This window comes from Agelaius phoeniceus, chromosome 24 (assembly GCF_051311805.1).
Source record: "Agelaius phoeniceus isolate bAgePho1 chromosome 24, bAgePho1.hap1, whole genome shotgun sequence".
Taxonomy (NCBI): domain Eukaryota; kingdom Metazoa; phylum Chordata; class Aves; order Passeriformes; family Icteridae; genus Agelaius; species Agelaius phoeniceus.
In genome coordinates, this window is record NC_135288.1 from 6,234,674 (window position 1) to 6,259,899 (window position 25,226).

Consider the following 25,226-nt stretch of genomic DNA (forward strand, 5'->3'; position numbering starts at 1 on the left):
TTTTTGTGGTGATGGATCATGGAAAAAGCAACAACTTAGTAAGGAAAAGGCATTGTAAAGTCATGCTTCTGCTGCTTTTATTCCACTCTGCATTAAATCATTATATAGAGCAGTAGGATTTATTCAGAGGAAGGCAGAAGAGATTGCGTTTCCTTGGAGAGAAAGTGATTATGACCAAAAACACACTTAGAAAAAATATAGTGTATTTCTGAAATGCAGCATTCCATCAGCATCAGGAACAAACAGTAAGAAAAACAAATTAGAAAGAGGAGAAGCAGGAGGGAAAGAAAAAAGCTTGGTTACCTGAATATATTGAAAGAAATGCAGATTTTCATTTGCTTTTCAAGTAAGGTGACATTTGAGTGATACTTGGCCTTAATTCAGTATGTGAGCCTGAGAAACAATGGTAAATAGTACCATGAAAGTACTGACTGGATGCACTTACCTAGCTGGAGGATAGATTTGGTTCTCCTGAAGAGCTTTTCTTCTGTAGAACTCAAAGCTAAAGGAAATCAATCATTCTAGCAGTTTTTCAGTGGAAGGTTCTGACTGAGCTTGCCCAGCAGCTCCGTGGTGAGATGTGGGAGCAGAATCCAGGTGTCAGTGCAGGGCTGGGCTGGGGGGGGGCCTGCTGGAGCAATCCCAGCTCGGTGTCCCTGGGGTTTCCAGCACTCTCCTGGCTGGTAGCTTTCCATGATAACAGGAACTAAAGACTGAGGTGAACCTGACCTACAGTGGAGCATATTTTCTATTACAGCCAGTTCAAGATCATTTTTTTTTCCTTCAAAGCGTTCTCTTACTTGGCTGATATGAGCAAATCTCATTCTAAGTTATAAATCAGTGCTAAAACATTTTATCTTTCAGTGCTGGTCATATGAAATCAAACTTTAAATCACAGCTGAGTTAAGGCAGGAGGAATGTGCACATACTCCACCAGGATCAAATCCTCCTTTCACCCTTATTGCAACTGTAATTGTCAGGCACACGTTCCAGAGCTCCATCCTAAATGCCAGCAAAGCTCTTCTCTCACCTACAGCCTCTGCCTGAGTCTCTCTCCATGCTCCTTTCCATTGCAGCTTTCAGCCTCTTGCTTTGCTTCCTTCCTTCCCTCTCTCTCATTTCACCTTTTCTTTTGTGGCAGTCTCTATTTTTAAAACAACCTCTCACTTTCAAGGCAACAATATCCAGAAAATAAATTGCCCTTTTGTACTGTATTATATTGGCTTCCTACATTAACAATATTTCAATATTTGTTTTAATCCATATTCCAATCTATTTACTGTGGAGGTTTTAGAGAATAATTGTGAAACTAGTTTGTTGTGAGTACTGTGTTCACTTGCTGAGCTCACTGAGATTATTTACAGAACAAAGTGTTATTTTGCATGAGTTGGGTGAGAGATCTAGTCCTGAATTAAGCAGTGTGTATGAGGACCCATAAATTTCACTGTTGAATAATGGAAGTGAGGAGGCCTAAGAGATTAGGTCAGCCTCTGAATAAAACCAGCAAAAATATCCAAAGCAACAGAATAACTTCGACAGTTATGAAATTTTTTTACTTCCCTCAGCTATTTAGGGACAGATTCAAAAAGGATATTTTCAGAGGCACACATGGTAGGTTCTCAGTGAAAATTAACAGAACAAATTCTAAAGTCATTCCTGCAAATGGAGCCTGACTTCCTTCATTATCAAGCACCTTTCAAATTTTCCCCAATCTAACACAGGAAGCCTGAGCTTTCCCTGTGGTTCTAAACCACTTTATCTATTTTGGGGCCTATTAAACTAATAAACATTTCTGTGTTTAAATGTTTAAACTTTCATTAGCTCAGATCTGAAATGTAATACAGTCATTATTAACAATTCAGTAGAATTTTATGTAGTATATTTTATTTCATGCTGTGACTAAGAGCATTGAAATTTTTCAATACTTTACCCAAGACAAATAATATTTTAAGAAAAAACCTCCACTCCCCTCTATTCCCTTTTACTTTGTTCATGAGATTTTTCTGATTAAAAACTCCAACTTTAGCACTACTGTTAAACCTAGACCAGCCCACAGATGCAGAAAACCACTCGTGCAGAAGTGAGGAATGAGCTCTTTCATTACAAATAAAAAGGAAATTATCTGAGTGTGAAAAGCTAAATCTTCATTACTGATCAACCTTGAAGTGGAGGAAAACCATGGTCATTTAAGGTTTAAACTTTTGCTACAAATATGTACATATGAAAAGTTGTCTCATGGTATTACAGGAAAGGAAGAACTGGAATTGTTTGGCAGAGTGCAGTCTCACGTATCAAATCAGGTCAGCAATAAATTGCTGCTTTGAGTAGGAATTCATAGCAGGACCTTCTTGACTTTGGAAGTGTTTGAGCTCGTTGGAAAATACTTTGAGAAGAGGTGCCTCAATTCAGTTTCAGTGAGGGCTTTTTAGCCTGTGGGTATTGTTCAGTTTGTAGGTCTTGGGAAGAGTTTTCCTTTTTTTGTTGCCTTTACATTGTGTATGCAACCCAGTATATAACATTGACTGCTGCAAAGGCTGCTGGGAACACGGCTCTGGCATAAATGTCAATGGTGTCAGCATCAATGGGCTTAAAGAGGGACTTCAGGCCAGTCTTTTTGTCCAGTTTCATTCCCTGCTGCTGTTTTGTCTCTCCAGTTTCTATTTCTATTGTGCCATATGATCCAGGCAGGCTTCTGGGGATTCGGTGCTGCCTGTTGGAAATGGCCAGTTCCTGGCTCACACCAGCTATGGAGAGGGAGAACAGAACAATGGCATTCTTCACGTTGATCTGCAAAGGAGAGAGGAGAACAATGGCAATTGATAGGGCAAGGACAGTGTCATTTATCCAAGCTATCATGGCCCCAGCACGGTGAAACACCCCTGGGATCCATGTGTGGTAAATGGGGTTTAACCAACCCCTGCTTTGGCAGGACTGATGGAAGGCTCTGTGCTACACACAGAATTCTGGTTATGGCTTTCCATGCTCTGAATTACTGAGGCACCATGGAGAACATTCTCAAAGCCTTTCTTCTCAGGGAGAATTTGGAGTACAAGGTCACGAAGCAGGGTGATTGCTGTGGCAAAGTTATTCCCAGAATCACACTTACTGACCTCTGCACTCTGCCTTCTCGCCTTGATCTTGTTCTTCTGCTTTTTCATGTAGTCAGCATTGAAATGTGCAAAGGCATATTCCACCAGAGCAGCAAAGACAAACACGTAGCAGATCCAGAAGTAAACGTCCAGTGCCTTGATGGCAGAGGCTCGTGGGAGTGAGGATCGGGCACTGACCATCAGAGTGGTCATTGTAAGAACTGTGGTGATACCTGCAGGGCGCCATGAGAGAGAAATGCATGCACTAATATACATAAATATATTTATTAATATGAATTATTATCATTTTCACAGTAAAAGCCCCTTAATACTGCGGCTTCTGATTTTCAAAACTTTTCAGAAACTGCATTTGTATGACTAAGGCAGCTTTGAACAAGTTATTCTTGGTCTTGTCCTAGATCAGAAAAAACAAAACCCAAATAATTAACCCTCAAACATAGAAAAACCAAAACCCAAATAATTAACCCTCAAACATAGGAAAAACAAAACCCAAATAATTAACCCTCAAACACAGAAAAAACAAAACCCAAATAATTAACCCTCAAACACTTTTACATCTGGACTGGCAACCCTTAGTCAGACAAAAAGACCCACAAGCTTCAGGAACATTTTTTTTGCCACTGTCCCAGTTCCTTCAAATCAATTCTTTCATTTCTTTCACAATCATTACTGCTTTTAACCCTCCCTCGTTGGTTATTTGCTGTTCCTTACTGAGGAACTGCTCTGATAACAGGACAGATTTTAAACCAGGAGAGAAATCTCTCAAAGAACCCTCCCTTCTGCAATGTAAACACGGTGGTCATGGATGCACCTTCATGAGGATTACCAGAGCACAATTGCCACTGAGCACTCCCTTGCCCTGAGTGCCCAAGCTTTACCTAGTGACACCCTGGCAGGCACAGCTGACTGGCTGATCCAGAAGGACACCCAGGACATGGCCACCAGCAGGATGGAAGGGACATAGGACTGGATGATGTAAACTCCTCGATTCCGCCGCAGGTGGAAGTGGAGACTGAGCCTGGGAAACTGACCTGCTGGAAAAGAGAGCAGGCAGAAGAGATTCTGGCTGTGGGAATTACACTTGGATTGAGCTTTCAAATGCCATTTCAGATAATGACACAGAGCTACACTCTTTAGCATCTCCTGCACAAGGGTCACAAAAAGCTTTTCCGATGCTGTTCGATTGATGCTTCATAAACCCTGCACGAGGTTCTGCAGCTTTCATCAGCTAAGAATAGGTCAAATGATTTGTCTCAGGTCATATCAATGCCAGATCTGAAAATAAAATCATGAGTCTTCTCAAATAACAGTATTGCTTCAAAATGTGTACTGTCTTATCATCTGCTGTAGAAAGTCCTCCAGATACTAAATTTAGATTTTTTAAAAGGCCAAGTTAATTTCAAACTCAAAAAAGAGCTTAGAGGAGATGTGCAGCATAAATGAGAATCTGAATACATGAAAGAGGATGAAAAATCAGCAGGAAAGAAATGACTCCAATCTTGTACAAACATTGCAATAAGCCCAGTGATAGACATACACACCACTGCCTTCTACGGGGTAGAATTAGACTGATCTGACTGTACGTCATAAGCTCCATAACATCAGGGCTAATGGAAATTTTTCTTGATCTGAAGTTGCAAATTAGGTCAAGAAAATGTGAGCTATACCTCAAGTGCTTTTTATCAAGTGCTGTCTGGCTACTCCACGCAGTATTTTGTCAAGCAGAGAGAGCTAAAGGACAGAAGATGCTGCAGTGGCTACCTAGAGGCTCAGCAAAGAATGGCACTTCTTACAAGTGGAAGATGAAGAAAACTCTTATCAGAAACCTGACAGGTTCTTAAATTAGTTACTTAAGGAGAAGGATTTTCTATTACAGATAGAGGAGGTTTCTCTCTGCAGGAAAAAAGTCAGATACTGTCCCTGAATTGAAGAAAGGTTCTGTTACCAGATTTGAAGTTCATAATTTCTGTTGTGAACTGGTAATTGGTAATTGTGAATTGAGCAAGCTGCAGCTTATCCAGCCCATGGATCTCCTCCTGGTTTTCTGACCAGTGGTAGACAATGTCCTCTGAAGAGTAACCATCTGCCAAAAGAAAGCTGAATAAACACAAAGTTCAAGGGAGAATTCAGAGCTTAGAGAATTCATGGTAGAAGTTCTCTAACTCCCCTGCTATGCTGATTTCCACCAGACACGTTGCAAAGGTGCTGAGATTCAGTCTGGATCATTCTCTCTGCTTTGGAGAGGTGCAGGGCACCTGGGCCGTGGCAGAAAGGGGGATATGAATGACAGGATTTATGTAATATGCAAATGCACAGGAAATCAATCTTTCCTACTTTTGCTGTTCATTGACAACTTGCTACTAAAGCATCCATTTGTTTAAAGAGACTTTATTTCTGTTTGCTTCACTGAAATGAAAACCCTCAAATTCAATTAAAACCTTCAACCCCCACCAAAACTCCCTGCAGAACTCACTGGGAGAGGGAAGGAATTGCTGGGGCACTGTCTGCTGCCTCTGCATTTGGTGATTATGTAAGTAAAACTGTAGATTGCTATTTTTGACAGGAGAAAATGGTATTGTGGTTAACAGCCTAGAAAACAAAGTCAGTGACAAAAAAGAAAACCAGAAACCTGCATCAACAGGCCAAGGGATCTGCTCAGGATCTGCTATTCCCAGGTCTCTGCAACCCTCAGCACCTGTAGGTTCCTTGATCTAAAATCCAGATTCACTTTCCCTGGCTGGGTGGTCCCTGCTTGTGTCAGTGGTGATTTTCATTCAGAAGTATTAATGCTCATGGGAATTACATGCTGATCATAGATTAAATACAAGCTGGATAAAATAGAAATCCATTCTTCACCCTCCTTTGTGAGTACAAATGAATTAAGCCCATCCATGCAGCATTCTGATGGATTTCTGTGTAACAGATACACGAATGCCAAGGCAAGTTAAAGAGCTGTGTGAAGGTTACTCACAATGGCATTCATTAAAAGCAGGGAATTCTTTCTTTTTCCTATTTTCTCATAAATTAAAAATAGCACATCACATTTTGCCTGTGGGCTTTTCTACTTGTTCTCACTGGATTTGATACAAACCTCAGTAATGCCAGTGACTGTCACAACTGCACAAGGTTTCACATAAAGCACAAAGTTCCAGACATTTGTCAGCAGGACTGTACATTGTTCATCGTCCCTACATCAAATCCTAGAGATTTGGATTGGACCAGGGTTGGCCTGGTATTGAAAAGTCCCCAGTCTAATGCCCAACACAGGGAATGAAGAGATTTCTGTTCACTTAAACTCCAAGTGACTAAAGCAGAATCATCCCAGGCAAGTGCAGCTATCTCAGCACCATGGATGCAGCTTTACACAGAACACAGAGGTACTCAGCCCTTACAGCTCTCCAAATCCAACATGCATTCCTGCTCATCCATTGGGTACTTGGAAAGGTCCATGTCACAGGCCACTGTTGAGGTAATCCTGGTTGGAGCAACAGGAACACCAGTTAGGGACATTCAGACAGAGCCTTTTCCTCACAACTCAAAGGACTGAGTGGAAAACTTTGAAACTTTATTGCTAACAAAGGAAACTGTTTTCAAAGTCCTGCGGGCTGCTGCCTGAGTCTGTGGGAAACCCAGAGGCAGAGGGAATTGAAAAAAGGTCAAATGACTCGTCAGCGTCAGAGGATTCTGCAGCTACTGGTGATGATAAAAAGGAATTTTCTGATTCCATCTCCTCCCTTTCACTGTCCCCAAGATCACTACCAATACCTTAAGGGGCACTTTGGACTCACAGTTTCAAAGGTGCACATTCATTATTTTTCAGAACATTACACAATTAACTGTCAATATAGTTACTGAGTTCCAGCCACAGCCCTCTTCAAAAGTGAGAAACGCTACTTTGTCTGTGTGAAAGATGGGGAAGCTGAGCCTAAACCAGGCTCACAGCTCCCTTGGAAAATAAAGTGAGGGAGTGGAGAACAGAATCTTTGCTCTGTATTCAGCACCTCTTTGCCCAGTGACCAAAGCCACGAGGGGCTTCTCTCCCACTGAGGGCATTCTGGACATGGCCAGTGACTGTGCATTGCAAAATGTGTTAGTGCTGCCAAAGAGACCTTCCTGACCTCTCAGAAAGAAAAGGATAGGGGGACAGGAGCTTTTCTTCAATTTTGAACCAATAATTATTTCAGGAAATCCTCCTTGGAATGCTGACTGATTATAGAGCATTCAAAAAGTTAACACACAGCAGAGAACACTTGTACTGTTTGTCACTCACCTGATGCTGTATAAAATGACTCCATCTGGCTGGAGCCTGATAAGTTTGTTTTCCACAGTCACATCATGGAACCAGGCAGACTTGGCATTGACTATGAAAGTATCTGGCAACCAGAGCTTGTCCACAAACCTGCTGTCCAAGCCCAGAGTCTCGTTGGTGTGGTTGTAAGACAGACGATCGTCTCGCCAGCTCTGGTGCAGAAATACTGTCATGGTGTATTCCTGTGACAAGAGAAATCCTCATTAAGAAGGGATGCTGACAATGATAATGTCTTGGACCTTAGCCAAAAATCAATGTCTTAGCCTAGAAATATATTATTTGCTTTCAGTGCAAATACATATTTTATACTTAGTCAGCCAGGGAGCTGCCCAAGCATTTGTATTTTGGTCATGTGCTCCTACTATGGGTAAGCACAAGATATAAAATGTTATTCAATATCAATGTTATACATAACACATTGCAAGAGTTGCATAGGTGTTGACAGAGAAAATCAGTTTACATAGCTCAGCAAATACAGCTTCTGGGTTTGAACCTTTGCTATTTTAAATCAGAACTAAAAAATCTGATACTGTACCATGTTCACTTCTGAGATGTGGTCAATGCTGGCTACTTCAATTGCCAGAGCAACATTAACAGGAGGACCTGAGGAAAAAAAATGTTTGAATGTGGTGATTAATATCATCATAGTACCCATAAAAATCTCAATGACCCCAGACTGTTAATTCTTTCATCAGTTCACTGGAGTGTTTCCCATTATAAAGTACATTCTTAAAGCAAGAGTTTTAAATCTTTTACCAATTGTGCCCTCAATTTCCAACAGCACACCTCACTTCAGAGATAAGAGACACAAGATAAAATCACAAGTACTGAAAATCACAGAATCCTTTCTGCAAATCACATTATCTAGTTTAAGACAGCATGACTTCAAGCAGATGCAGAAATTATCACCATTTAATGAAATACAAAATTCCTTCAACTTAGATGTCAACGATTTAAGAGCTGCATCAGAAGCCTGTGTTGCTGTTGAACAGTCTGTCTCTTGTCAAAATCAAGCAAAATGTTGATTGTTATTTTTTTCCAGCATCCAAGTAAAAGACAATCACAACTTTTAAATTATTTAAAGTATGAATTTGACATAAACATCAGAAGGACTGTAAAAACCAAAGAGACATGATTCATTCTCCAAGTCTCACCTCCAATCCCAGGCCTGAAATTTCGTGCGTACCCTTTCATCAAATCATCCAGGTTGGGCAACCAGGAGATCTCAATGTTGGAACCTATGTAATCTCCGATGTCACTCATAGCTCTGGGTAAAGAGAACAAGTATCTTAAAATGTCCCATGTTCACAGACAGAGAATGACAGCAAATGGAGGTTATTGACTTCTTTTACACCAGAGACCACCTACAGTAGAATCAGCTATACTGGAGATTTTTATAGGTAGGAAAACCATTTCAGATATTTCTGTTTAAATCAAAACAAATTTCAGGCAAGACTGTGGCTTCTTTAAGTACAAGCACATACTTTTAAAAGTTTGTTTCTTTCTAAAAAAAGTAGGAAAAATAAATTTAAGAACTTAGAAAAGCATGAGAGAAACGAAGATACTTTGTATACTGCCTAAAATGCATCTGTGAACTCTGAAATGCAGCTGTGACAGCTTCTTACTCTACAACAGCTGAGATCAAGAAGGCTGGAGCATTGTCAAATGTGGCAGGAAAACAGGAAAAACTGCACATCTGGAATGTGGATAGCAGGCAGCAGGTTTTGCTTGGGAGAAGATGTTGCTGTGGGGTTTGTGCTCCTGCACAGCCTCTCCCAGCAGTCAGGCTCCTCTCCCAGGGGCCTCTTCTTGCCTCAGTGATGCTCATGAAGTCTTTGGTTGCCATTTGCCAGCCCCTCAGCTCTGCACAAGCAGTGATGTGGATATTCCTCCATCTCTTACAAACAAAGGCAAGGTTGTGCTGTCTTCATTATCTGCTAAACCTGGCAGGCTCCACTTGAAGATCTGAGCCTGCTCACACTGTTCCTCTCACTGCACTGGGACTGACGGGGCAGGAAGAGATAAATGAGGAGCTGGACAATGTCTGACAGCACCATTTGCAAAGAGAAAACTTCCCAGTGGTTTGGGAGGGCCTGTGGCTGAATGCAAGTACTGGATCAAAGCTGCCTGAGCACTGGTTTAGCATCTTCCACTGAGCCCAGCTATAAATGTGGCATTTGAGAGGTACCTATGACTTGTAACAGAAGAGAAATGGTTAAATATCCATGGAAGGCTGCAGAGTAATACACCACAAACACATTCTGCCTTGGTACTTACATAACTTTCTTAGAGTGTTCATGTGACATTGACCCACATAAAGCACATGGTTTTTATCTCCAAAATATGCCAGCCTGGGCATTCAGCTCAGCACAAGCAGTTATTGCCAGCACAGGAACAGAGTATCCTACAATAACCAACTCCTCTCACACAGACTGAAAGAAAAACCTTTGATTGCCCTGGTCTTCCAATTCTTGTCTGGACTCTATAATTATATAAGGGAGCAGTTCTGGGGCTGCAGAGTGTAATGTAAGTTTGGAGCAGCACAGCCACTGAAGTCTTGCATTAGCAGAGCTGCCAAAGCCTCTGTGACCTCCCAGCACAGGGACCCTGCTCCAAGTGCAGCTTCATTAGTTCCCAGCAAAATGGGCTGTTAAACTGCATTTCAAAGATTTCCTTGCCATGAGCACACTGCTGTATGCTCCTCTCAAATTATTATCCCAGCTACTTCTCAGGTCCCTCTGTCTCTTCTGAGGAAGGATCTTGGAACACTCCAAGACGTGTTTTCAGCTACATAAATTGGAATAACATAATTGATTTAGACAAGGGCTTTGAAGATTTATAACAGATCTTGGCAGAGGTATTTTCCTTCTTTATTGGGTCTCATCAACTATATCAACTTCTTTCTATCAGACTGCTGGTCTTTCAATCATCCAACCATCATTATTTACTGTAATTATAGCTTTATAATAAGTTTGTTTAAAAACATACTTATTTGTAATTCACAAGTCCCAGTAAAATGTCAGAGATCCTTTTATATGTAAAGAATGGTACTCTATGTCTTTTCCTAATTAAATAGCTGCAGTACACTTGAATGAATATATCTGCAGAAAATCTCTTTCACTTCTCAATAGAAGGTGATGCTTTTCAGCTTCTGTTGCTAAAGCAGCAACCAAGTTCAGAAAGTGTTTTGAAAACAGAATTCAAGTCAGGAGGTGACAGCACCGTAGTGATGGATCCCATGTGCTGATCATGTTTTGACAAAGCCTGGAGTTCAGCTGTTCTCCAGTGTCAGGATTCATTTTAATGGCATTAAGGAAAGCTGTGGAGCTCCAAGGAAGTTAAAATGATGAGAGCTGGGTTAAAGACTGAGGGCTACATTGAGCCTGCCATGTGTTTTAAGAAGATTACAATCTAGAGGGAGTTTTACTTAAATATCCATGACACAATTAAAATAAATCTTGTTTCTATTATTAATAAAGCCTTAGGGTCAGATCATCAGTGTAACAAATGTGCTGGAGTTAGTGGAGCTATATGCACTTAATACCAGGGGGGGTTATTAAAATATTACAGCTGAAATAATTTTATGGCTCCATTTACCATGTGGTGAAAACCCCTTTGAGTCATTCCTCTAGACTTCTACACATCACATCCAGGGCTTTAAAGTTACAAGAAGAATGGTGGGAGAATTTACTTCATCCTTGATAAGCAGTTGGGATTATAAATGGCCTAAAATATTATTCATTATTGTACCTGAAAAAGGAAGACCAGCATAGAAAAGATGCATTGGAAGGGATTAACTTTTCATAGTGTAAGCAGTTAGGATGAAAAGAAAGGCAACTATTATTAGTTGATTCAGCAACTTCACTTCCTAATGTAAGCTGCTGTAAAGCTCGTTTCAGTAAGAAAAAGGACTTTGTAAAATCAAGATATTGATTTGTCAAATCCAAGGGGTAGAAAGCTCCTGCAAAGCTTCTCTTTTGCACAGGACAGTGTGGAGGGCCCCACTGCTGAATGGCAACAGCCCTGGGCACCTCTGTCCCTCTGGAAGTCATTCCCAAAGGGAAAGCTGAAGATGATCCATGCTCTGACTCTGTACACATCTCATTTCAAGCAGATGTTTTTGAGGATATGTTTGCATCTGTCCATATCTGGAGCATTGGGAGAACTTCAGCTGAGCTCATTGAAAAGAGATTACTGCTGTCTAAACCATGAAAGCAATCGAGGGTTCTCCTGCATAGACAAAGGGAAAGGAAATCCCCATTGATAAAGTGCACAAACCTGTGGAGTTCCTCTGCCCCTAATATTGATAAATATTGATAAATATTGATAAAGCAACTCCAAGCAATGAATGTCACGTGACAGAGCAAAGAAATGTCCCTTTCAGGGCTAAGTATGAGCAGTTCCAGAATAAAAAGTACACCTATCCCAAAATCCTTCCTGTACAAGCTGACACCTCCCTCCCAGCTGCTGCAGGACCAGGACTTCCTACAAATGAGGAGCAATCTGGGGGAGAACCATCCATCAACTTGGACAGCACATCTTCCAAGGGCTTGTCAGACAGGTGAGCCACTGGCCTGTCTGTGCTCTCTTCCAGAACACTGCTTGAGAACACTTGCTGGAAGTTTATCAATATTACTAGAAAATATCTGGTATTTAACCACACCAAAGCAAGAGGCAATCTGTAAGTTCCATGTGAATGAGAGCACAACAGCACTGAGCAAGGGATAGTATCAGCAATTTCATTTCTGCCCAGCAGAGCCAAAATCTCCAGGATCACTGCAAAAAAAGCTCAGGATCCTTAAGTCAGTGGCCAGTAGGACCTGGATTTGATGCCTCACTGGTCAGGAGGCTGCACTGATCTTCTGAAAAATTCCCACGGCAGCAAGATGTGGAAAATCGCTTTTTGCATCTTCTGTTTCTTCTCTAGATCTGCTAACCTGATTCTCTTGGGGATTGTGGCATTGTTGTTATATGAATCTTTTAACCTGGCAGATGGAAAAACCAGTTGGACTGGAGGACTGGGATCAGTGTATTTCATTTTGAGAAGCATTTGGGACAGATGTCCCAGATGTCATCACCACTGAAGAAAACTTTTCCTTGGGAAAAAGACAAGGGATATCCTGCAAGGTCAGTGAACAATCTGACCTCTGCCAAACTCCAGGATTACCCAGAGCAGGGTGTATATCCTTCCCATCTGCCATTCCAGACTCTAAGGGAAGCTCACTGTAAATATGGTTTGTATTTTGAAATGTAATTGAAAAGGCATTAGGCTTAATTCATGGCAACCTTTAGAACATCAAAGCCTCTCTGGCAGTTTTAAGCTACAGAAAATGGACCACTCTTTGCATACATTCACGTGTTAAAGCTGCTCTGTTTCCACAAATAGAAGTAAAAGGCTTAGGGAGACACACAGCAGAATGACAATTAAATGCAAGAGTAGAAAAGTCACTTAACAGAGAGGAAACTTAAATATTAAATATACACCTATTCTAATTAGAGAATTAAAATCTCTTTCAGTGAGAAATGACACAGTACAGACACACACCCCAAAACTCCTTTCAGAAGTGCTCTTTCCTCACACAAATGAAGAAATATCTCCCCAAATGTCTTTCTGCAGATGATCTCATTCCCTGTGGCACATTTATTATTGCAGCATCCACAGCATCTCAAACCCTGATAAAACAGTGGAAGCCACAGTCTTTGTCCTGAAGACCTGTCAATCATTTAAATGCCAAATTCCTGGCCACTAATCACTGGCTTCAGCAGACCAAAAACCACGATTTTTAAAAAATATTTACCTGACAAAAATGTGCTGACTTAGGCTGAATGTGGCTCATTCACTTCAGACAAACAACACACATGACAGAGAAATGGCTTTACACACAGCTAAAGCACCCCAGGAGGGTATTCAGAAATGCTCTGAGGAAGCAGCCTGCATACATCCCCCACTTCCACCCTCTGCAAACCACAACATTATTTTCACTGCTGGTTTTGCCTTTGGGAAGTCTTTTGTCTCTTTTGTCTTACTGATGAATTTCAAAATCACCAAAATGTTATTCCTTTTGGAATATGGGTTTTTTTCAATATACAGTGCACAGAACTCGGGAACAGAGAATTTAGGGGTGTTGGATGGCCTCTATCATCAAAATTCTGAATCACACTGCATTTAGAAAACAAAAACAGGGATTTAAAATGAAGCCATTGGCAGTTTTGCCCATTAATATGCTGCTATTCATAAAAACATCTTGTACCAAAAATATTTTTACTAATAAAAGGATAAAATTTCACTTCAGTTCTGTTTAACTGATCCAAAGTACACAAGCAAGCAAGGCTACTCCCTTTTTACAGTGATTAAACAGTGTCCTGCCATAGCCACCCTAAATCCTGAATCTAAACAGGGAAGCTTTCCTTGACCATGGAATGTCTCACACTTTGAAATATTTGGAAGACTACAACCTGAACAGTTGGAATTTAACTTAGAATTTGCCTTGCCTGAGTCTGCCATGAGTGAATGTATTCCTACAAAAAATTCATCACTATTGTGTAACTGGAGAAAGTCAATTAGGGAATTAATAATAAAATAAATAATGTATCCACCAAACACATATCCTGTGCCTAGGAGCAGACCTCGGGGTCAGGCTGAGAAGACTGACTCTTCCTTAAAATTCTCTCTTTTTTTGGTCTTATGTACTCAAACATCACTTTTCAACCCCCAGCTTCAATGGTAGCCCAGTTGCAGAGGGACAAACAGGATCATTGAAATGATGGGCAAGGTGTGGGTGCCCTTAGGTAATAAGCAATATTTCCTCTGCCTTCACTGTACCACTGGATTGCTTCAGAGGATGTCAGGATCTGACCCTGGAGAACAGACTCAAGGTCACAGGATAAATCATTCTGTCAATCCTGACTAAGAGCAGTTGACTTGACACTTTCTCTGAGCAAGATTCTTTTCTTTCCCAGTGAAAAAAATCAGATCTCCCTAATTAATTCCAAAACGTGTAACAACAATGTTATGTTTTACTACAGTTCCCACTTTGCCTCTTCCACTCCTCTGAAGCTATTAAGGATGTCTATGAAGCAGGAGCTGTAAGACCCCTTTAATGCCACAACCACCCCTGCTCTGGGGGGTGTAGGCATGTTTTTACATGCAGCAAGTTCTTTTTTACTCCCCCCTCTATTTTCATTGCGTAATCATGGCAAGCTTTCTCCACATCCAGCCTCCAGATCTGGAGAGAATAAGAATATTCCGAGACCGGCGCTGGTTGCCTAGCTAACACCTTCAGAGGAAATGTGACTGAGAGCTGCAAATATGCATCTTTCTTTAAAATTTATTATTTTAAAAAATGATTTGAGTTCTCCACATTTTTTTCCCCTAAGATCTCTGACAGTCCCTTCCTGCTAACCCAAGTTCAGGAGACTTAATGAACTCATTAGAAAGGGATGGTTGGATTTTGGGGTTTTAATGGCACCTATGGAGGCCCTAAGCAGAGCTATTCAGTTCGTACCCCACTGGCTGTGCTGGGGTTTAGGGAAGAGTTTCATGTTCAAGCAGGCCCCTACAGAGCTGCTGGAGGGGCTGAGGCTGAGCTGGGATATTGCAGTGCCTTACAAAAAGTGATTGCCCCCAATTTAGAGTAAGTGCCCTCGGGAAAAAGGTTCCAGGAGCATCCTGTTAAAAACATAGCCCCTGACTAAGCCAAGAAACTGCTGCTCAACTGGCAGAAGTGCATTCTCGGCTAGGGAATGAAGAAAGAAAAAACTGTAACAGATGAGGCACATTAAGGAAACTCTTCAGTCAAGGGCCCTTTTTCTCCTGAACGCTCACTCCAAGCAGTCGTGGCCCATAAGTGCAGAAATCATCCCTGGGCAAAGTGGGAGCCCCAGCCAGAGCTGGCATCACTCACTCCAGCTACCCCAAGAGAACGGCTGCCTGAGGCCAGGCTAAGAAAGAAGGAGATGTTTTCTTACCTGATACACCTGTGCTGTTGGGTGCACAGTAGAATCAAGGCAGGAAAAACCCAGGTAAGAAATTCCATTTTACTCCCATTTATTAGACAGCAGCGACCAAAACCCAGGTTCCCCGGCTCTCCTGGCAGCTCCAAAGCTCCAGTGGCTTTGCCATTCTTGCCTGCTGCGCTAAGTTGAGGCTGAGTTTAAAGCGATGGATGGTTGCTCAGCAGCAGCAGCCCCCACAATCTCCACAGTGCCCGGGAGCCATGCAGGCAGCCCGGCACGGGAGCAGGGAGCAGGGCAGCTCTCCTCTCCTCTCCTCTCTTCTCCTTCCCTCTCCTCCTCTCCTCTGCGGGTGGCTCAGTCCCGCCCGGCTCCGCTGCCCTGCTCCCGCATCCCTCCCCTGCCGCGGGCTCTTCCTCCGGCCGCTCTGCCCGCCTGCGAGGCTGCTTGCCGAAAATAACCTCCAAAAGGATAGATTAATCCCACGGAGCGGGGTGGGAGCAACTCAAAGTGCTCCGGAGCCACTAATGTCCTGCGCGCATGGTGCCGGGGAGGAGCAGGAGGAGCTGCAGCCCGAGCCCAGGGCAGGGGCGGCCGGTCCCGGGGCGCTCGGGGGCGCAGAGCCGCCGTGCCCGCTCCGCACGGGGCATGTGAACCGCAGCACCGCCGCCGCCGCCGCCCCCCGCCGCCCCCCCGAGCTCCCGGCAAATCCCGGCGGCACCCGGGCACCGCAGCTGCAGCCCGGCTCCGGCATCGCTCCGAGCGCACCGCCGCTGGGGCCGGGACCGTGCCCGGGGAAATGCCGCCTCTCCGCTGCCTGCGCGCTGTCCCGGCCCGGCCGTACCACCGAGAGGGGCAGAGCCGCGCACAAACTTCTGCCTCGCCGCTCTCGGGCTCCCGGGGGGCTTCTCTACAGTGAAACGCTCGGAGCAGTTCACTGCTCCATCCCGGGCTGCTCGGGCTGCCGTCGTCCAGCGCTTCCACCGCTCGTGCCTCGCCAACTCCCGGTCCCTCCGCCGGCTCCCGGGCACCGCCGCTCCCGGCACGGGGCCAGCGCGGACCCGGCCACGGGGCTCCTCGGGACCTCGGGCTCATCTTGACTTGCAGGTCAAACTCGGTTTTCTCCTCCATATTCGCTCTTTCCTTCTCTCCTCCTCCGCCTCCTCGGCTTTTTGGTGCTGTTCAATCTCGAATGACAATTTTAAAACCAACCCACAAAGGAAACAGTGTGAAGGAGACATTTTCAAGAAATTATATTATAAAACAAAAATGATTGTGCAGGTACCTTAAGCTAATGAACGGAGGCACCTGGGGTAAAGTGCTGGATTCATCTTTTTGTCTTCTTAGTTCTGTATTGTTATTTAGTACCAACATTTCAAATGGCTACTGAGGGGTGGTGGGTGAGGGGAACAACAGCCCCATGAAATCCAGGGGAACAGATGTACAACACACACACAAATGTAATACAACAAACACAGGCATGACATAAGCCTGAGAATAACGTAAGAGGTTATTTTCTTTCTGATCTTTTCCTCCCTCTGCCCATCTCAATGGCAATCCTGCAGCTAACATCCAAAAAGGAGGAAAAGACACAAATTTAACTCAAGGAGTCAGATTATTGCATGATTTATTTTTTTTTAGGAAGTAAGCTGAAAGATTTTGAATGGAATTTACCTGGTGACACAAAGAACAGAATGACTTTGTCTCTCCATATAACACATTCACACTTTTTGGGATATTTTCAGTTGAGATTTTTCATATTTTTCCTACTCATAAGGCTGATGGTGCTGTGGGCTACGTACCTTTGCTGAGAATTCCTCAGTGTTGCTCTCCTCTGGCTGGAGAACTGTCACCTAATTTACTAGTAAAAAAGAACATTTTCTATATCTTCAGCATATAGCTGTAAAAATATCCCCAAAATCCACAGAGGCATTTTTAACATTTGGATTGTGTCTGAGTGGATTTTATGTGTGGATGACACGTGTAAGTGTGTGATGTGTGTGCTTGTGTGTTGATATAAGCACACCATGTTATGAAAGGACAGACTTTGCTACAAAAGTGACCACTGACACAAGTGAAAATACAATGGCAGTCCTAAAAGACATGGGAGAGTTCTCTCAGATAAATAAATTACATTTTATCCACAAGGGCCTTGATTATAACCTCATAAAGGAGAAGGACAAATGTTTGGTCATTCAGCCTTGGATTTAGTTGGTTTTACATACAATACGTATTTAAAATAGACTGGTACATATATATATATATATATATATATATATATATATATATATATATATACACATATATGCACAACCCACTCAAAATAAATAACTCCAATTGCCAAAGGGAAGAGAGGAGATAAAATAATAAAGGTCAACAATACATTTAATTTCCTACAGTTCTAGCTAAATATCCCAAACTCATTACAGTCAATGACAGATTAAAATTGCAAAGACATAGATTAAGAAACTATTAAAATTGCCATTAAAACATCAAAACAAAACAAAATAAATAAGCTCTCCAAATCTTTCTCATCTAATCCTCTTGAAAATAATTAAAGCTTTCCTTTAGCTTTAGCTCCCGGCTGGGAACTGTCAAATAGTCTTAAAAAGATGGCCCATGATACTCAATGTTCCCTAAGCCTTTTTTTCACTCTAACAAACTCCTCCTCAATCCCTGTGGCTGCAGGCACCACCTTCCATGGAAATGTCCATCCCAGGCTCTGGCCTTGCATGGGGGCTCAGGGACCCTTGGGGACTGGGTGGGGTCACTGCAGCTCCAGCAGGACCAGGATGTCAGGTCAGAGTCACACAGCTCAGGGCAGACTTTGATCTGTGCTGTAGTAAAGCTGTAGTAGAGCTGTGGGAGCAACACAGACCCTTAAATCAGTGTTCCTGTAGTGTTTGTCCATGCCAGGTCAAATGCTAATGGGCTCCACCCGCATCTGGGCAATTTTACAATGATATTTAATGATTACTATTTATTAAATCATTAGTTATTACTACTATATCAACAGTAACTAATTCCTGAAGTATCTACCCTACTCAAGCACTAATAAAGGTCACAACTTTGAAGTATCTTTTACTACACTGAAGCCAGAATCCCACATTTCAGTATCTGTCAAGTATTTTTCTTCTGGAACGTGTAACAGGTATGAATTTTCCCTGATCACAGTCATCCATACTCTGTAACTGCTACCATACAATCATTTACTGGATGGTGTCATTTGATGGCATTGAGGAGAAGCATACTCAGTGATTTGGGCCAAAAAACCAATTTTCAGTCATTTATCAGTCAGGATTTTGAGACTGTATCAAAAGGACATTATTTCAATTTATTTTATGGCTGCACTGCCTTACCTGGTATTCTTAATAGATCATTTTCTAAATAGAACAGGTGGTTTTACTGCCAGAAAAATAAAGATATCATATTGTCACATATAATTTTAAGAGGCAAAAAATGTACCACACGGATAATTAGTCTCACCCTCCCATGATTCCACCTAAGCAGCTCGTGAAAGACTGTTGTGGCAACATCGCCAAATGTCTCGAGATATATAAATTACACACATATGCCTATTTTTGTAAATGAGATTTGGGAATATCAGTAGCAATTGCATGGTGGAAATATTTAGCTCGTTTCAGAGGTTGTACTGTACTTGCACTGTCTGAACGTCCCCAGCCCCAACACAAACGTGTCTGTATTTAATCAGTATCTGGATAACCACAATATTAATTTCCCTTTCACCTTAAGTGCTGGGAATATAGTTTTTATCTGTTTCTAAATGTTCTGTAGAACATCTAGTTCCTCCCTCAATCTGCATAATTTTTTTTATAATCATGAAGCACACTGCAGCCAGACACTTTGCCCTCCTTTTCTTTACGCAACAGATTTGGGATGAAATTCCCCACTTTTCCCCCAAGGCAGGGCTAATTCCAGGACCAGGGTGACATTTTTACCCCAGATGTGCTGCTCTCAGGGGTGCACTCCCAGCTGCTGCCATCCCAGGCCATTCCTCCACGAAGTGCTCTGACAGCAAGTGCCCCTCTCATTTTCTGTCCATACATCTGTAAGGATGAGTCATTGGGAAGATGCTCATCAATGTTTGCCATTATTTACAGTCCGACAAATCAATGTTTGCCATTGTTTACAGGCCAACATCGATCCCTATCAAACAACGGGGCAGACAAGTTGTGTTATGTAATTGATACGAAGCACCCTGCCAAAATGCAGATTCCATTATTGGCATGTCTTCCTGCCTAAACGCCAGAAAGCTCCATATATGAGTTCCTGTCACCTTGGAAACGTTCGGGAGGGAAATGCCAAGTGCCTGTGGAAGCACAGCATGCAGCCACACAGCACAGGGAAGTGGCCAGCTCTGCTGCCTTTCCAGCTGATCCTCAGGTGCTGCTGCAGGAGCTCCACAGAAATGCCTCTGAACTGAGCCCTGGCAGCAAACAGCAGGGCTTTCATCTGAATCTGCTCACTCCCTTTCCCAGCTTCTCCTAGACGGATCACTGGGGTCCAGAACCCACAAAATCTGGAAGAGCTGCATCAACCAAAGCCTTTTTTGTACATTTCCAGGAGCTTAAATCTTAAAGATTCACTGGCTTTAAGTTGATAGACGTAAGTTGTAGATTGAGAGATAAGAACTTGGCTGGGAAGCCATAATTTCCTTCAGAGGAACTGCAGATATCTTCTTCCTTTCCTATCTCTATGAGAAAAATCTACATTGTCTTTCCCTAAAAACACGGTATTCACCTGAAACAAAATCATGACCCTTGTTGATGTTCTCGTTATGAAAATAATTCAAACAGTTGTAAATTGGGACTGAAAAAATACCTTGAAGAGAAATATCCCAAGAAACTGACAATCAGTGATATTTCCAGGTGTTCTTCTGGGTGTTTTCTTGAGGGGAAAATCCGTGCTTGGATGTTTTTCATCCCAACTTGAGGAGTGTGGGAACTGGCAGGTTCAGAGTTAACACAGTTATAACTATTCCAGATCTGCAGAGAGAGCTATACAGTTAATCACTGCATATTTTTAGCCTACATCTTGTAGCTTTAATCCTGCAAATGTCTGTATGTAATTTGTTTTATGTAATATGAATAGATGCCATAAAATCAAGATTCCACCATTTATAGAGCTAAGAATGCCTGTGTATTTCTCAAGATTGAGGACCTATAGCATAAATATGGGACAATGCACTGGTCACTGTGAGTAATTTATACTCCATACTGTGTGTGCCAGTGGAAATAAATGCTCAGATTAGCAGCATGTGCTTGGGATCAAAACCTAGACCTTACTCTCATAGCAACAATAACAATTACAGAAATATTGCTTACAATTAAGGAACGTTTTCAACTAAATAAATCTGAGAATGCATCTGTCTCTGTGTACAGATCAGGGTGTATTTTGGTGCAGATGATGTCTCAGTATTTTAATAACTGAATCCCTGGGAGTCTGTGAATAGCTGGGTTTCTCTGGCACGTCATCGAGGCCTAGTGCCAAGAGTGAGGGAGCTGCTGTGCTGTGGATCCAGCTGCACTGGTCCTTGACTTTGTCAAGGTAACACAAGGAATAGAACAGCAAGGAAACCCAGTTAATCACCAATTTAGAGCTAAAACCACAGAATCATAGAATGGCCTGCGTTGGAAGGGAACTCAAAGCTCACCCAGGGCCACCTCCCACTAGCCCAGGTGGCTCCAAGCCACGTCCAACCTGGCCTTGGACACTTCCAGGGATGGGGCAGCCCCAGCAGCTCTGGGCACCCTAAATCTGGTACTGAACACTTGAAATCAAACACACAAGCTCAGGAGATTCTGCTGCAGGACAGAATATTCAAACTGGTTCACTTCATGAACACAGACATTCACTGTGAGTATGTAAATCACTGAAATATCATCCAAAGACCTTTCATGTAGTGATTTTGTGCATATTTATAACAATCACAGAAGTTTATATGGAACCTCTAGAGCTGGAGTTGCTGCTGAAGCCAAAGGACCTGTTCAGAATGTGACATAATAAATGGGCAGCATGAGCAGTACATGATTTCTGCTGTAATAACCTTTAATTAGTAACTAGTGGTGAAATGCTTTTGTCAGGATAGTACAGGCTTACTTCTGAAAAGACATTTAAGACAGATTCCTTTTGGATTGAAACTTGGAAACCTTCAGTATTCTAACATGAGTGCTCCAACCCCAAATCCACAGGACTTCACATTGCAGCAAGTCATCTGAATTCACAAAAAGGGTTTTAAACATAATGCCACCAACTTACTTAAAATTTAAAAATGTATGTGAATAAACATTAAGCTGAAAGCTCACTGAGAATGTCTCTGGCTTTGGTTACCTGAAACCACCCGAACCAGATGTCCCAGACAGGCAGCACAGGTAGAGGTGCTCCCACCAGGGTAACTACTGACACCAATACGATGGAATTGTTAATGTCACTGTATTTCCAAAGTGTAAACCATTCTTCCAAAGAACGTGCAAAAAGCGTGTCAGTGTTTCATATTCTAATCTACCTCTGCCAATAAATAATGTAAACAATCGTCAAGCAGGAAAACTCCCCAGAGAGCTGCTCAAGATGGCTCAGACCTTCAATGATCTGAACAACTGCGAGGACACCAGGGACATCGGACCCAGACCCAGGGACCCCTGGACACCGGACATCAGCCCACGGCCCCTGGCCCTCGGACAACGGACACCGGCCCTCAGACACCGGACCCGGACCCAGGGACCCCGGCCCTCAGACACCGGACCCGGACCCAGAGATCCCGGCCCTCGGACACCGGACCTGGCCCTCAGACACCGGACCCGGACCCAGAGACCCCGGCCCTCGGACACCGGACCCGGCCCTCAGACATCGGACCCGGATACAGGGACCCCGGCCCTCGGCCACCGGCCACCGGCCCTCGGCCACCGGACCCCGGCTCTCGGACCCCGGCCCGTCCCGGCCCGCACCACCCCGCGGCCGGGGGGAACCCGGCGAGCCGCGCCGGCAGCGCCGCCCCGCGCCCGCGGCGGTTCGGGGGCGGATCGCGGCCGTGCGTGCGCGGCGCCCCCGCGCGCGGTGGTTGGCGCCGTTGCCGTGGCAGCGCGGGCGGCGCGGCGGGCCCGGGCCGTGAGGAGCCGGGCCGGGGGCTGAGCGCGGTGAGCCGTGAGGGGACAGCGCCCTGAGGGGACAGCGCCCTGAGGGGACAGCGCCGGGAACACCGAGACTGCCCCGGGGTGTCCTGTGGGAGGGCTCGGGCCTGTGCTGTGCATCTCGGCCTAATTTACCCCAAATTTTGTTCTTTGGGAGTTGGAGCCGGACAACCTCACAACACAGCGATTTGGCTGAAGGCGTTGGGGCCGCTGCTGCATTGGCTGCGTTTGATGTTTGTGCCACTTCTTAGTGCCACCAACATCCCATAATCAGTAGCCCAGCGTAGGAATCCTACTTGGCTTTCGGGTGGCTTCTATCATTTACTCATTCCTCCTTACTTCAAATCCTGGAGTGTGTTTTCTCTGCTCCCTAACCACAGAAAATAGATGCTCTCTTTTTGTTGATTTTTCTTGAGTTCTGCAGAAGGATTTACATAAATGCACTCAAAGCTGAGCCACCTTCGTTAAAATTAATCATATGTCCAAGTCTTTCTGTGGGTAAGATGTGAAATGCTCAACCATGTGGTAATAACTCATTCTAGATGACATGCAGAATTTACTGAATGCTAATAAATTGTAACAACACTTGGAAACAGTTTGCTTTGCATTGGAGAACTCCACAAGACTCAAGGACAAAGAGTGTTTGTTGGAGTTGTGCCTAAATCATTTGAGGTAAACTCATGGTGTAAGTGGATAAAATACATCCAGAAGGTTTGTTTAATTACTGAGCTGATTGTTAAAAGAAAAAAAAAGGCAGAGTCCTTGCTTTTCACTAAGAGATTTATTATAGTTGATACTCAAAATGTATAACTAGCACAGAGGTGGTGTATCCAGTCATTTCACATGCATTAAATGCATACTGAATGCTGTGAATTCACCTCCTGAGATAGTCACCACTCTTGCAAGTTGTTGGAGATTTGATGTGGAAAACATGTTTTTCTTTTTATTCAGCCTGGTCATTTGGAAAGAGCTGTCACCATGGAAGGCCGTGAGATCAGTTTTAGTGAGGGAGAACAGCAAATGTCTCCTCTAGTGTTTCTAGAGGAGGAAGAGGAAAGACAAGAAGAGGAAGAAGAAGAAAAAGAAGAGGAAAACAAAGAAAGAGAAGAAGAAGAAGAAGAAAGAGAAAAGGAAGAAGGAGAAGAAGAGGAGGAAAAAGAAAGAGAAGAAGAGGAAGAAGAACAAGAAGAGGAAGAAGAACAAGACGAACAAGAAGAGGAAGAAGAAAAAGAAGAAGAGGAAGAAAAAGAAGATGCAGCTGATCAGCTCCTTGACTTGGAAGAACACTGGGAAGGTGAAAATGAATTGTTATGATAACTCACAAAAAACTGACATTAATGTAAGCTTAATGTAAGATAAACATGTTAGATCATTGGCCAGAACCTGACAATACATTACCCTCCCTTGTCCCGCTCCCTGTTCTTGTCTGGGATTTTCCCACATAAATGGGATTCTTGGTGACACTTCCACATGAAGGCAGAGAACATTCTCTTGTTCATTTGCAGGTGTATCATAGTCCTGTGTGTTTTGCCATATGAATTTTTTAATGTACACTGCAGTAATGCTATAAAATGTCACATCTGATTCTCCACGCTGTGACTTGACAGCAAATATAGAAAGCTTTGCATTTTAAAATTCCAAGTCTCTTTATTAAGCTGTTGTTTCAATATCTGCTAGAATATGAGCTGGAAGAAGAGCTGGATGTTGGTGCCAAGATGGAAAACGAGGACACTTTTGAAGATGCTGGAGACCAGTCTGATTCTACCATGTAAATACCTTGTTCCAGTTCAAACAGAATTTCCTCAGTGGTGCTGAGTGACCAGCTGTGTAAGACATGGCTTAAACTAGTTTAAAATGTTCCTGTTAAATTGTAAACTATTGTTCAGGAACGCTAAAATTGCAAAGCCAAGGTGGGATCAAGAGGAGCCACAGGCATTTTAAAACAAAGACACATCATTAGTGCTTTAAATGAGGGTATAAATGTTCAACATTGGATATCCAATACTGAAAATCCTGGCTTAAGTCCATGCATGCAAACTTCCTGTGCTGTTTGTGTTCATGTTCTTCATTATTTATAATGGTCTTATTTGTAACAGTTCTGCTAGAATAAAACAGAAAGCAGGGATGTAAGGATGTCAGACAAACTTCACATTGCTACAGTTTCACATTGTTTCTTTGTTGGTTGTGTGTTCCAAGTCAAAGGCAAAGCTCAGAACACTCTTTGGGCAGCATTGGTACCATTCAGCCTCTGAAGTCTGCAGACAAAATTCACATATCAAACTCACTGAGAAGCCTCCAATTGCTCGATGACAAGGTCAGGGAAAAGAAACTGATGGTCCAAAAAACCAGGTTAGTGTTTAAACAACCATAATCCATCAGCACAAATCCCCAGCCAATACTGAGATACTGTATCCTCATAAATACTGGAGTTTATGGAACTGTGTATCTGACAGGAATCCTGGCTGTAAATCTTGCCCCCAAAAAGAAGAGTTTCACTGAGAAAAGCACCTACAGAACAGAAATGATGTGTTTGTTTCTTGCAGTGACACGCTGAGTGCCTGTCGGCTGCGGAGCAAGATGCTGGCAAAGCAGCTGGATCATGTAGACATGGAAATAGAGAGAGAGGAGGAGGCTGGCAATGTGTAGGTAGAGAGTATTTCTGGATACCAAGGATTACAGGCATCCACTATGCTCATCTGTGTGTAA

At 43.1% G+C, this 25,226-nt stretch overlaps 2 protein-coding genes across 7 annotated transcripts in view; one reads left to right on the top strand and one right to left on the bottom strand.

Moving 5' to 3' along the window:
- Positions 1–1,862: 1,862 nt before the first annotated feature.
- GABRD (gamma-aminobutyric acid type A receptor subunit delta) lies at positions 1,863–16,798 on the bottom strand. 3 transcript variants are annotated; one of them, XM_077190343.1, is made up of 9 exons: positions 16,658–16,798; positions 8,574–8,686; positions 7,955–8,022; positions 7,381–7,601; positions 6,503–6,585; positions 5,056–5,193; positions 3,989–4,141; positions 3,111–3,322; positions 1,863–2,787 (listed from the first exon to the last, which is right to left on the bottom strand). In XM_077190343.1, exons 1-9 carry the CDS (start codon positions 16,744–16,746, stop codon positions 2,488–2,490), a joined length of 1,377 nt encoding a protein of 458 aa, XP_077046458.1. In that variant the 5' UTR covers positions 16,747–16,798; the 3' UTR covers positions 1,863–2,487. The 3 variants fall into 3 exon arrangements, with proteins under 3 accessions (XP_077046458.1, XP_077046457.1, XP_054503693.1); XM_077190342.1 differs by having other exon boundaries at positions 3,989–4,144; XM_054647718.2 differs by lacking the exon at positions 16,658–16,798 and adding an exon at positions 15,388–15,959 and having other exon boundaries at positions 3,989–4,144.
- Positions 16,799–22,430: 5,632 nt separating this feature from the next.
- Positions 22,431–25,226, top strand: part of CFAP74 (cilia and flagella associated protein 74) — a 38,317-nt gene continuing 35,521 nt past the window's right edge. For 3 of the 4 annotated variants that reach the window (XM_077190338.1, XM_077190341.1, XM_077190340.1), the window contains exons 1-5: positions 22,431–22,526; positions 23,472–23,814; positions 24,198–24,288; positions 24,717–24,869; positions 25,064–25,162. In XM_077190338.1, the coding sequence (XP_077046453.1) occupies positions 23,499–23,814; positions 24,198–24,288; positions 24,717–24,869; positions 25,064–25,162 (659 nt within the window). In that variant the 5' untranslated portion in view covers positions 22,431–22,526; positions 23,472–23,498. The remainder of the gene's footprint in view (positions 22,527–23,471; positions 23,815–24,197; positions 24,289–24,716; positions 24,870–25,063; positions 25,163–25,226) is intronic. The other variant, XM_077190339.1, reaches the window with a different exon arrangement.

Bases quoted from the DNA above. Each gene is read 5' to 3' on its own strand.
- GABRD (XM_077190342.1), bottom strand. From the start codon at position 16,746: ATGTTGGTACTAAATAACAATACAGAACTAAGAAGACAAAAAGATGAA. The intron at 6,586-7,380 runs GTGAGTGACAAA...TGCTCCAACCAG, and splicing joins GTCATTTTATACAGCATCAG to GATTACCTCAACAGTGGCCT. The intron at 2,788-3,110 runs GTCAGTAAGTGT...TCTCCTTTGCAG, and splicing joins CGAGAAGGCAGAGTGCAGAG to ATCAACGTGAAGAATGCCAT.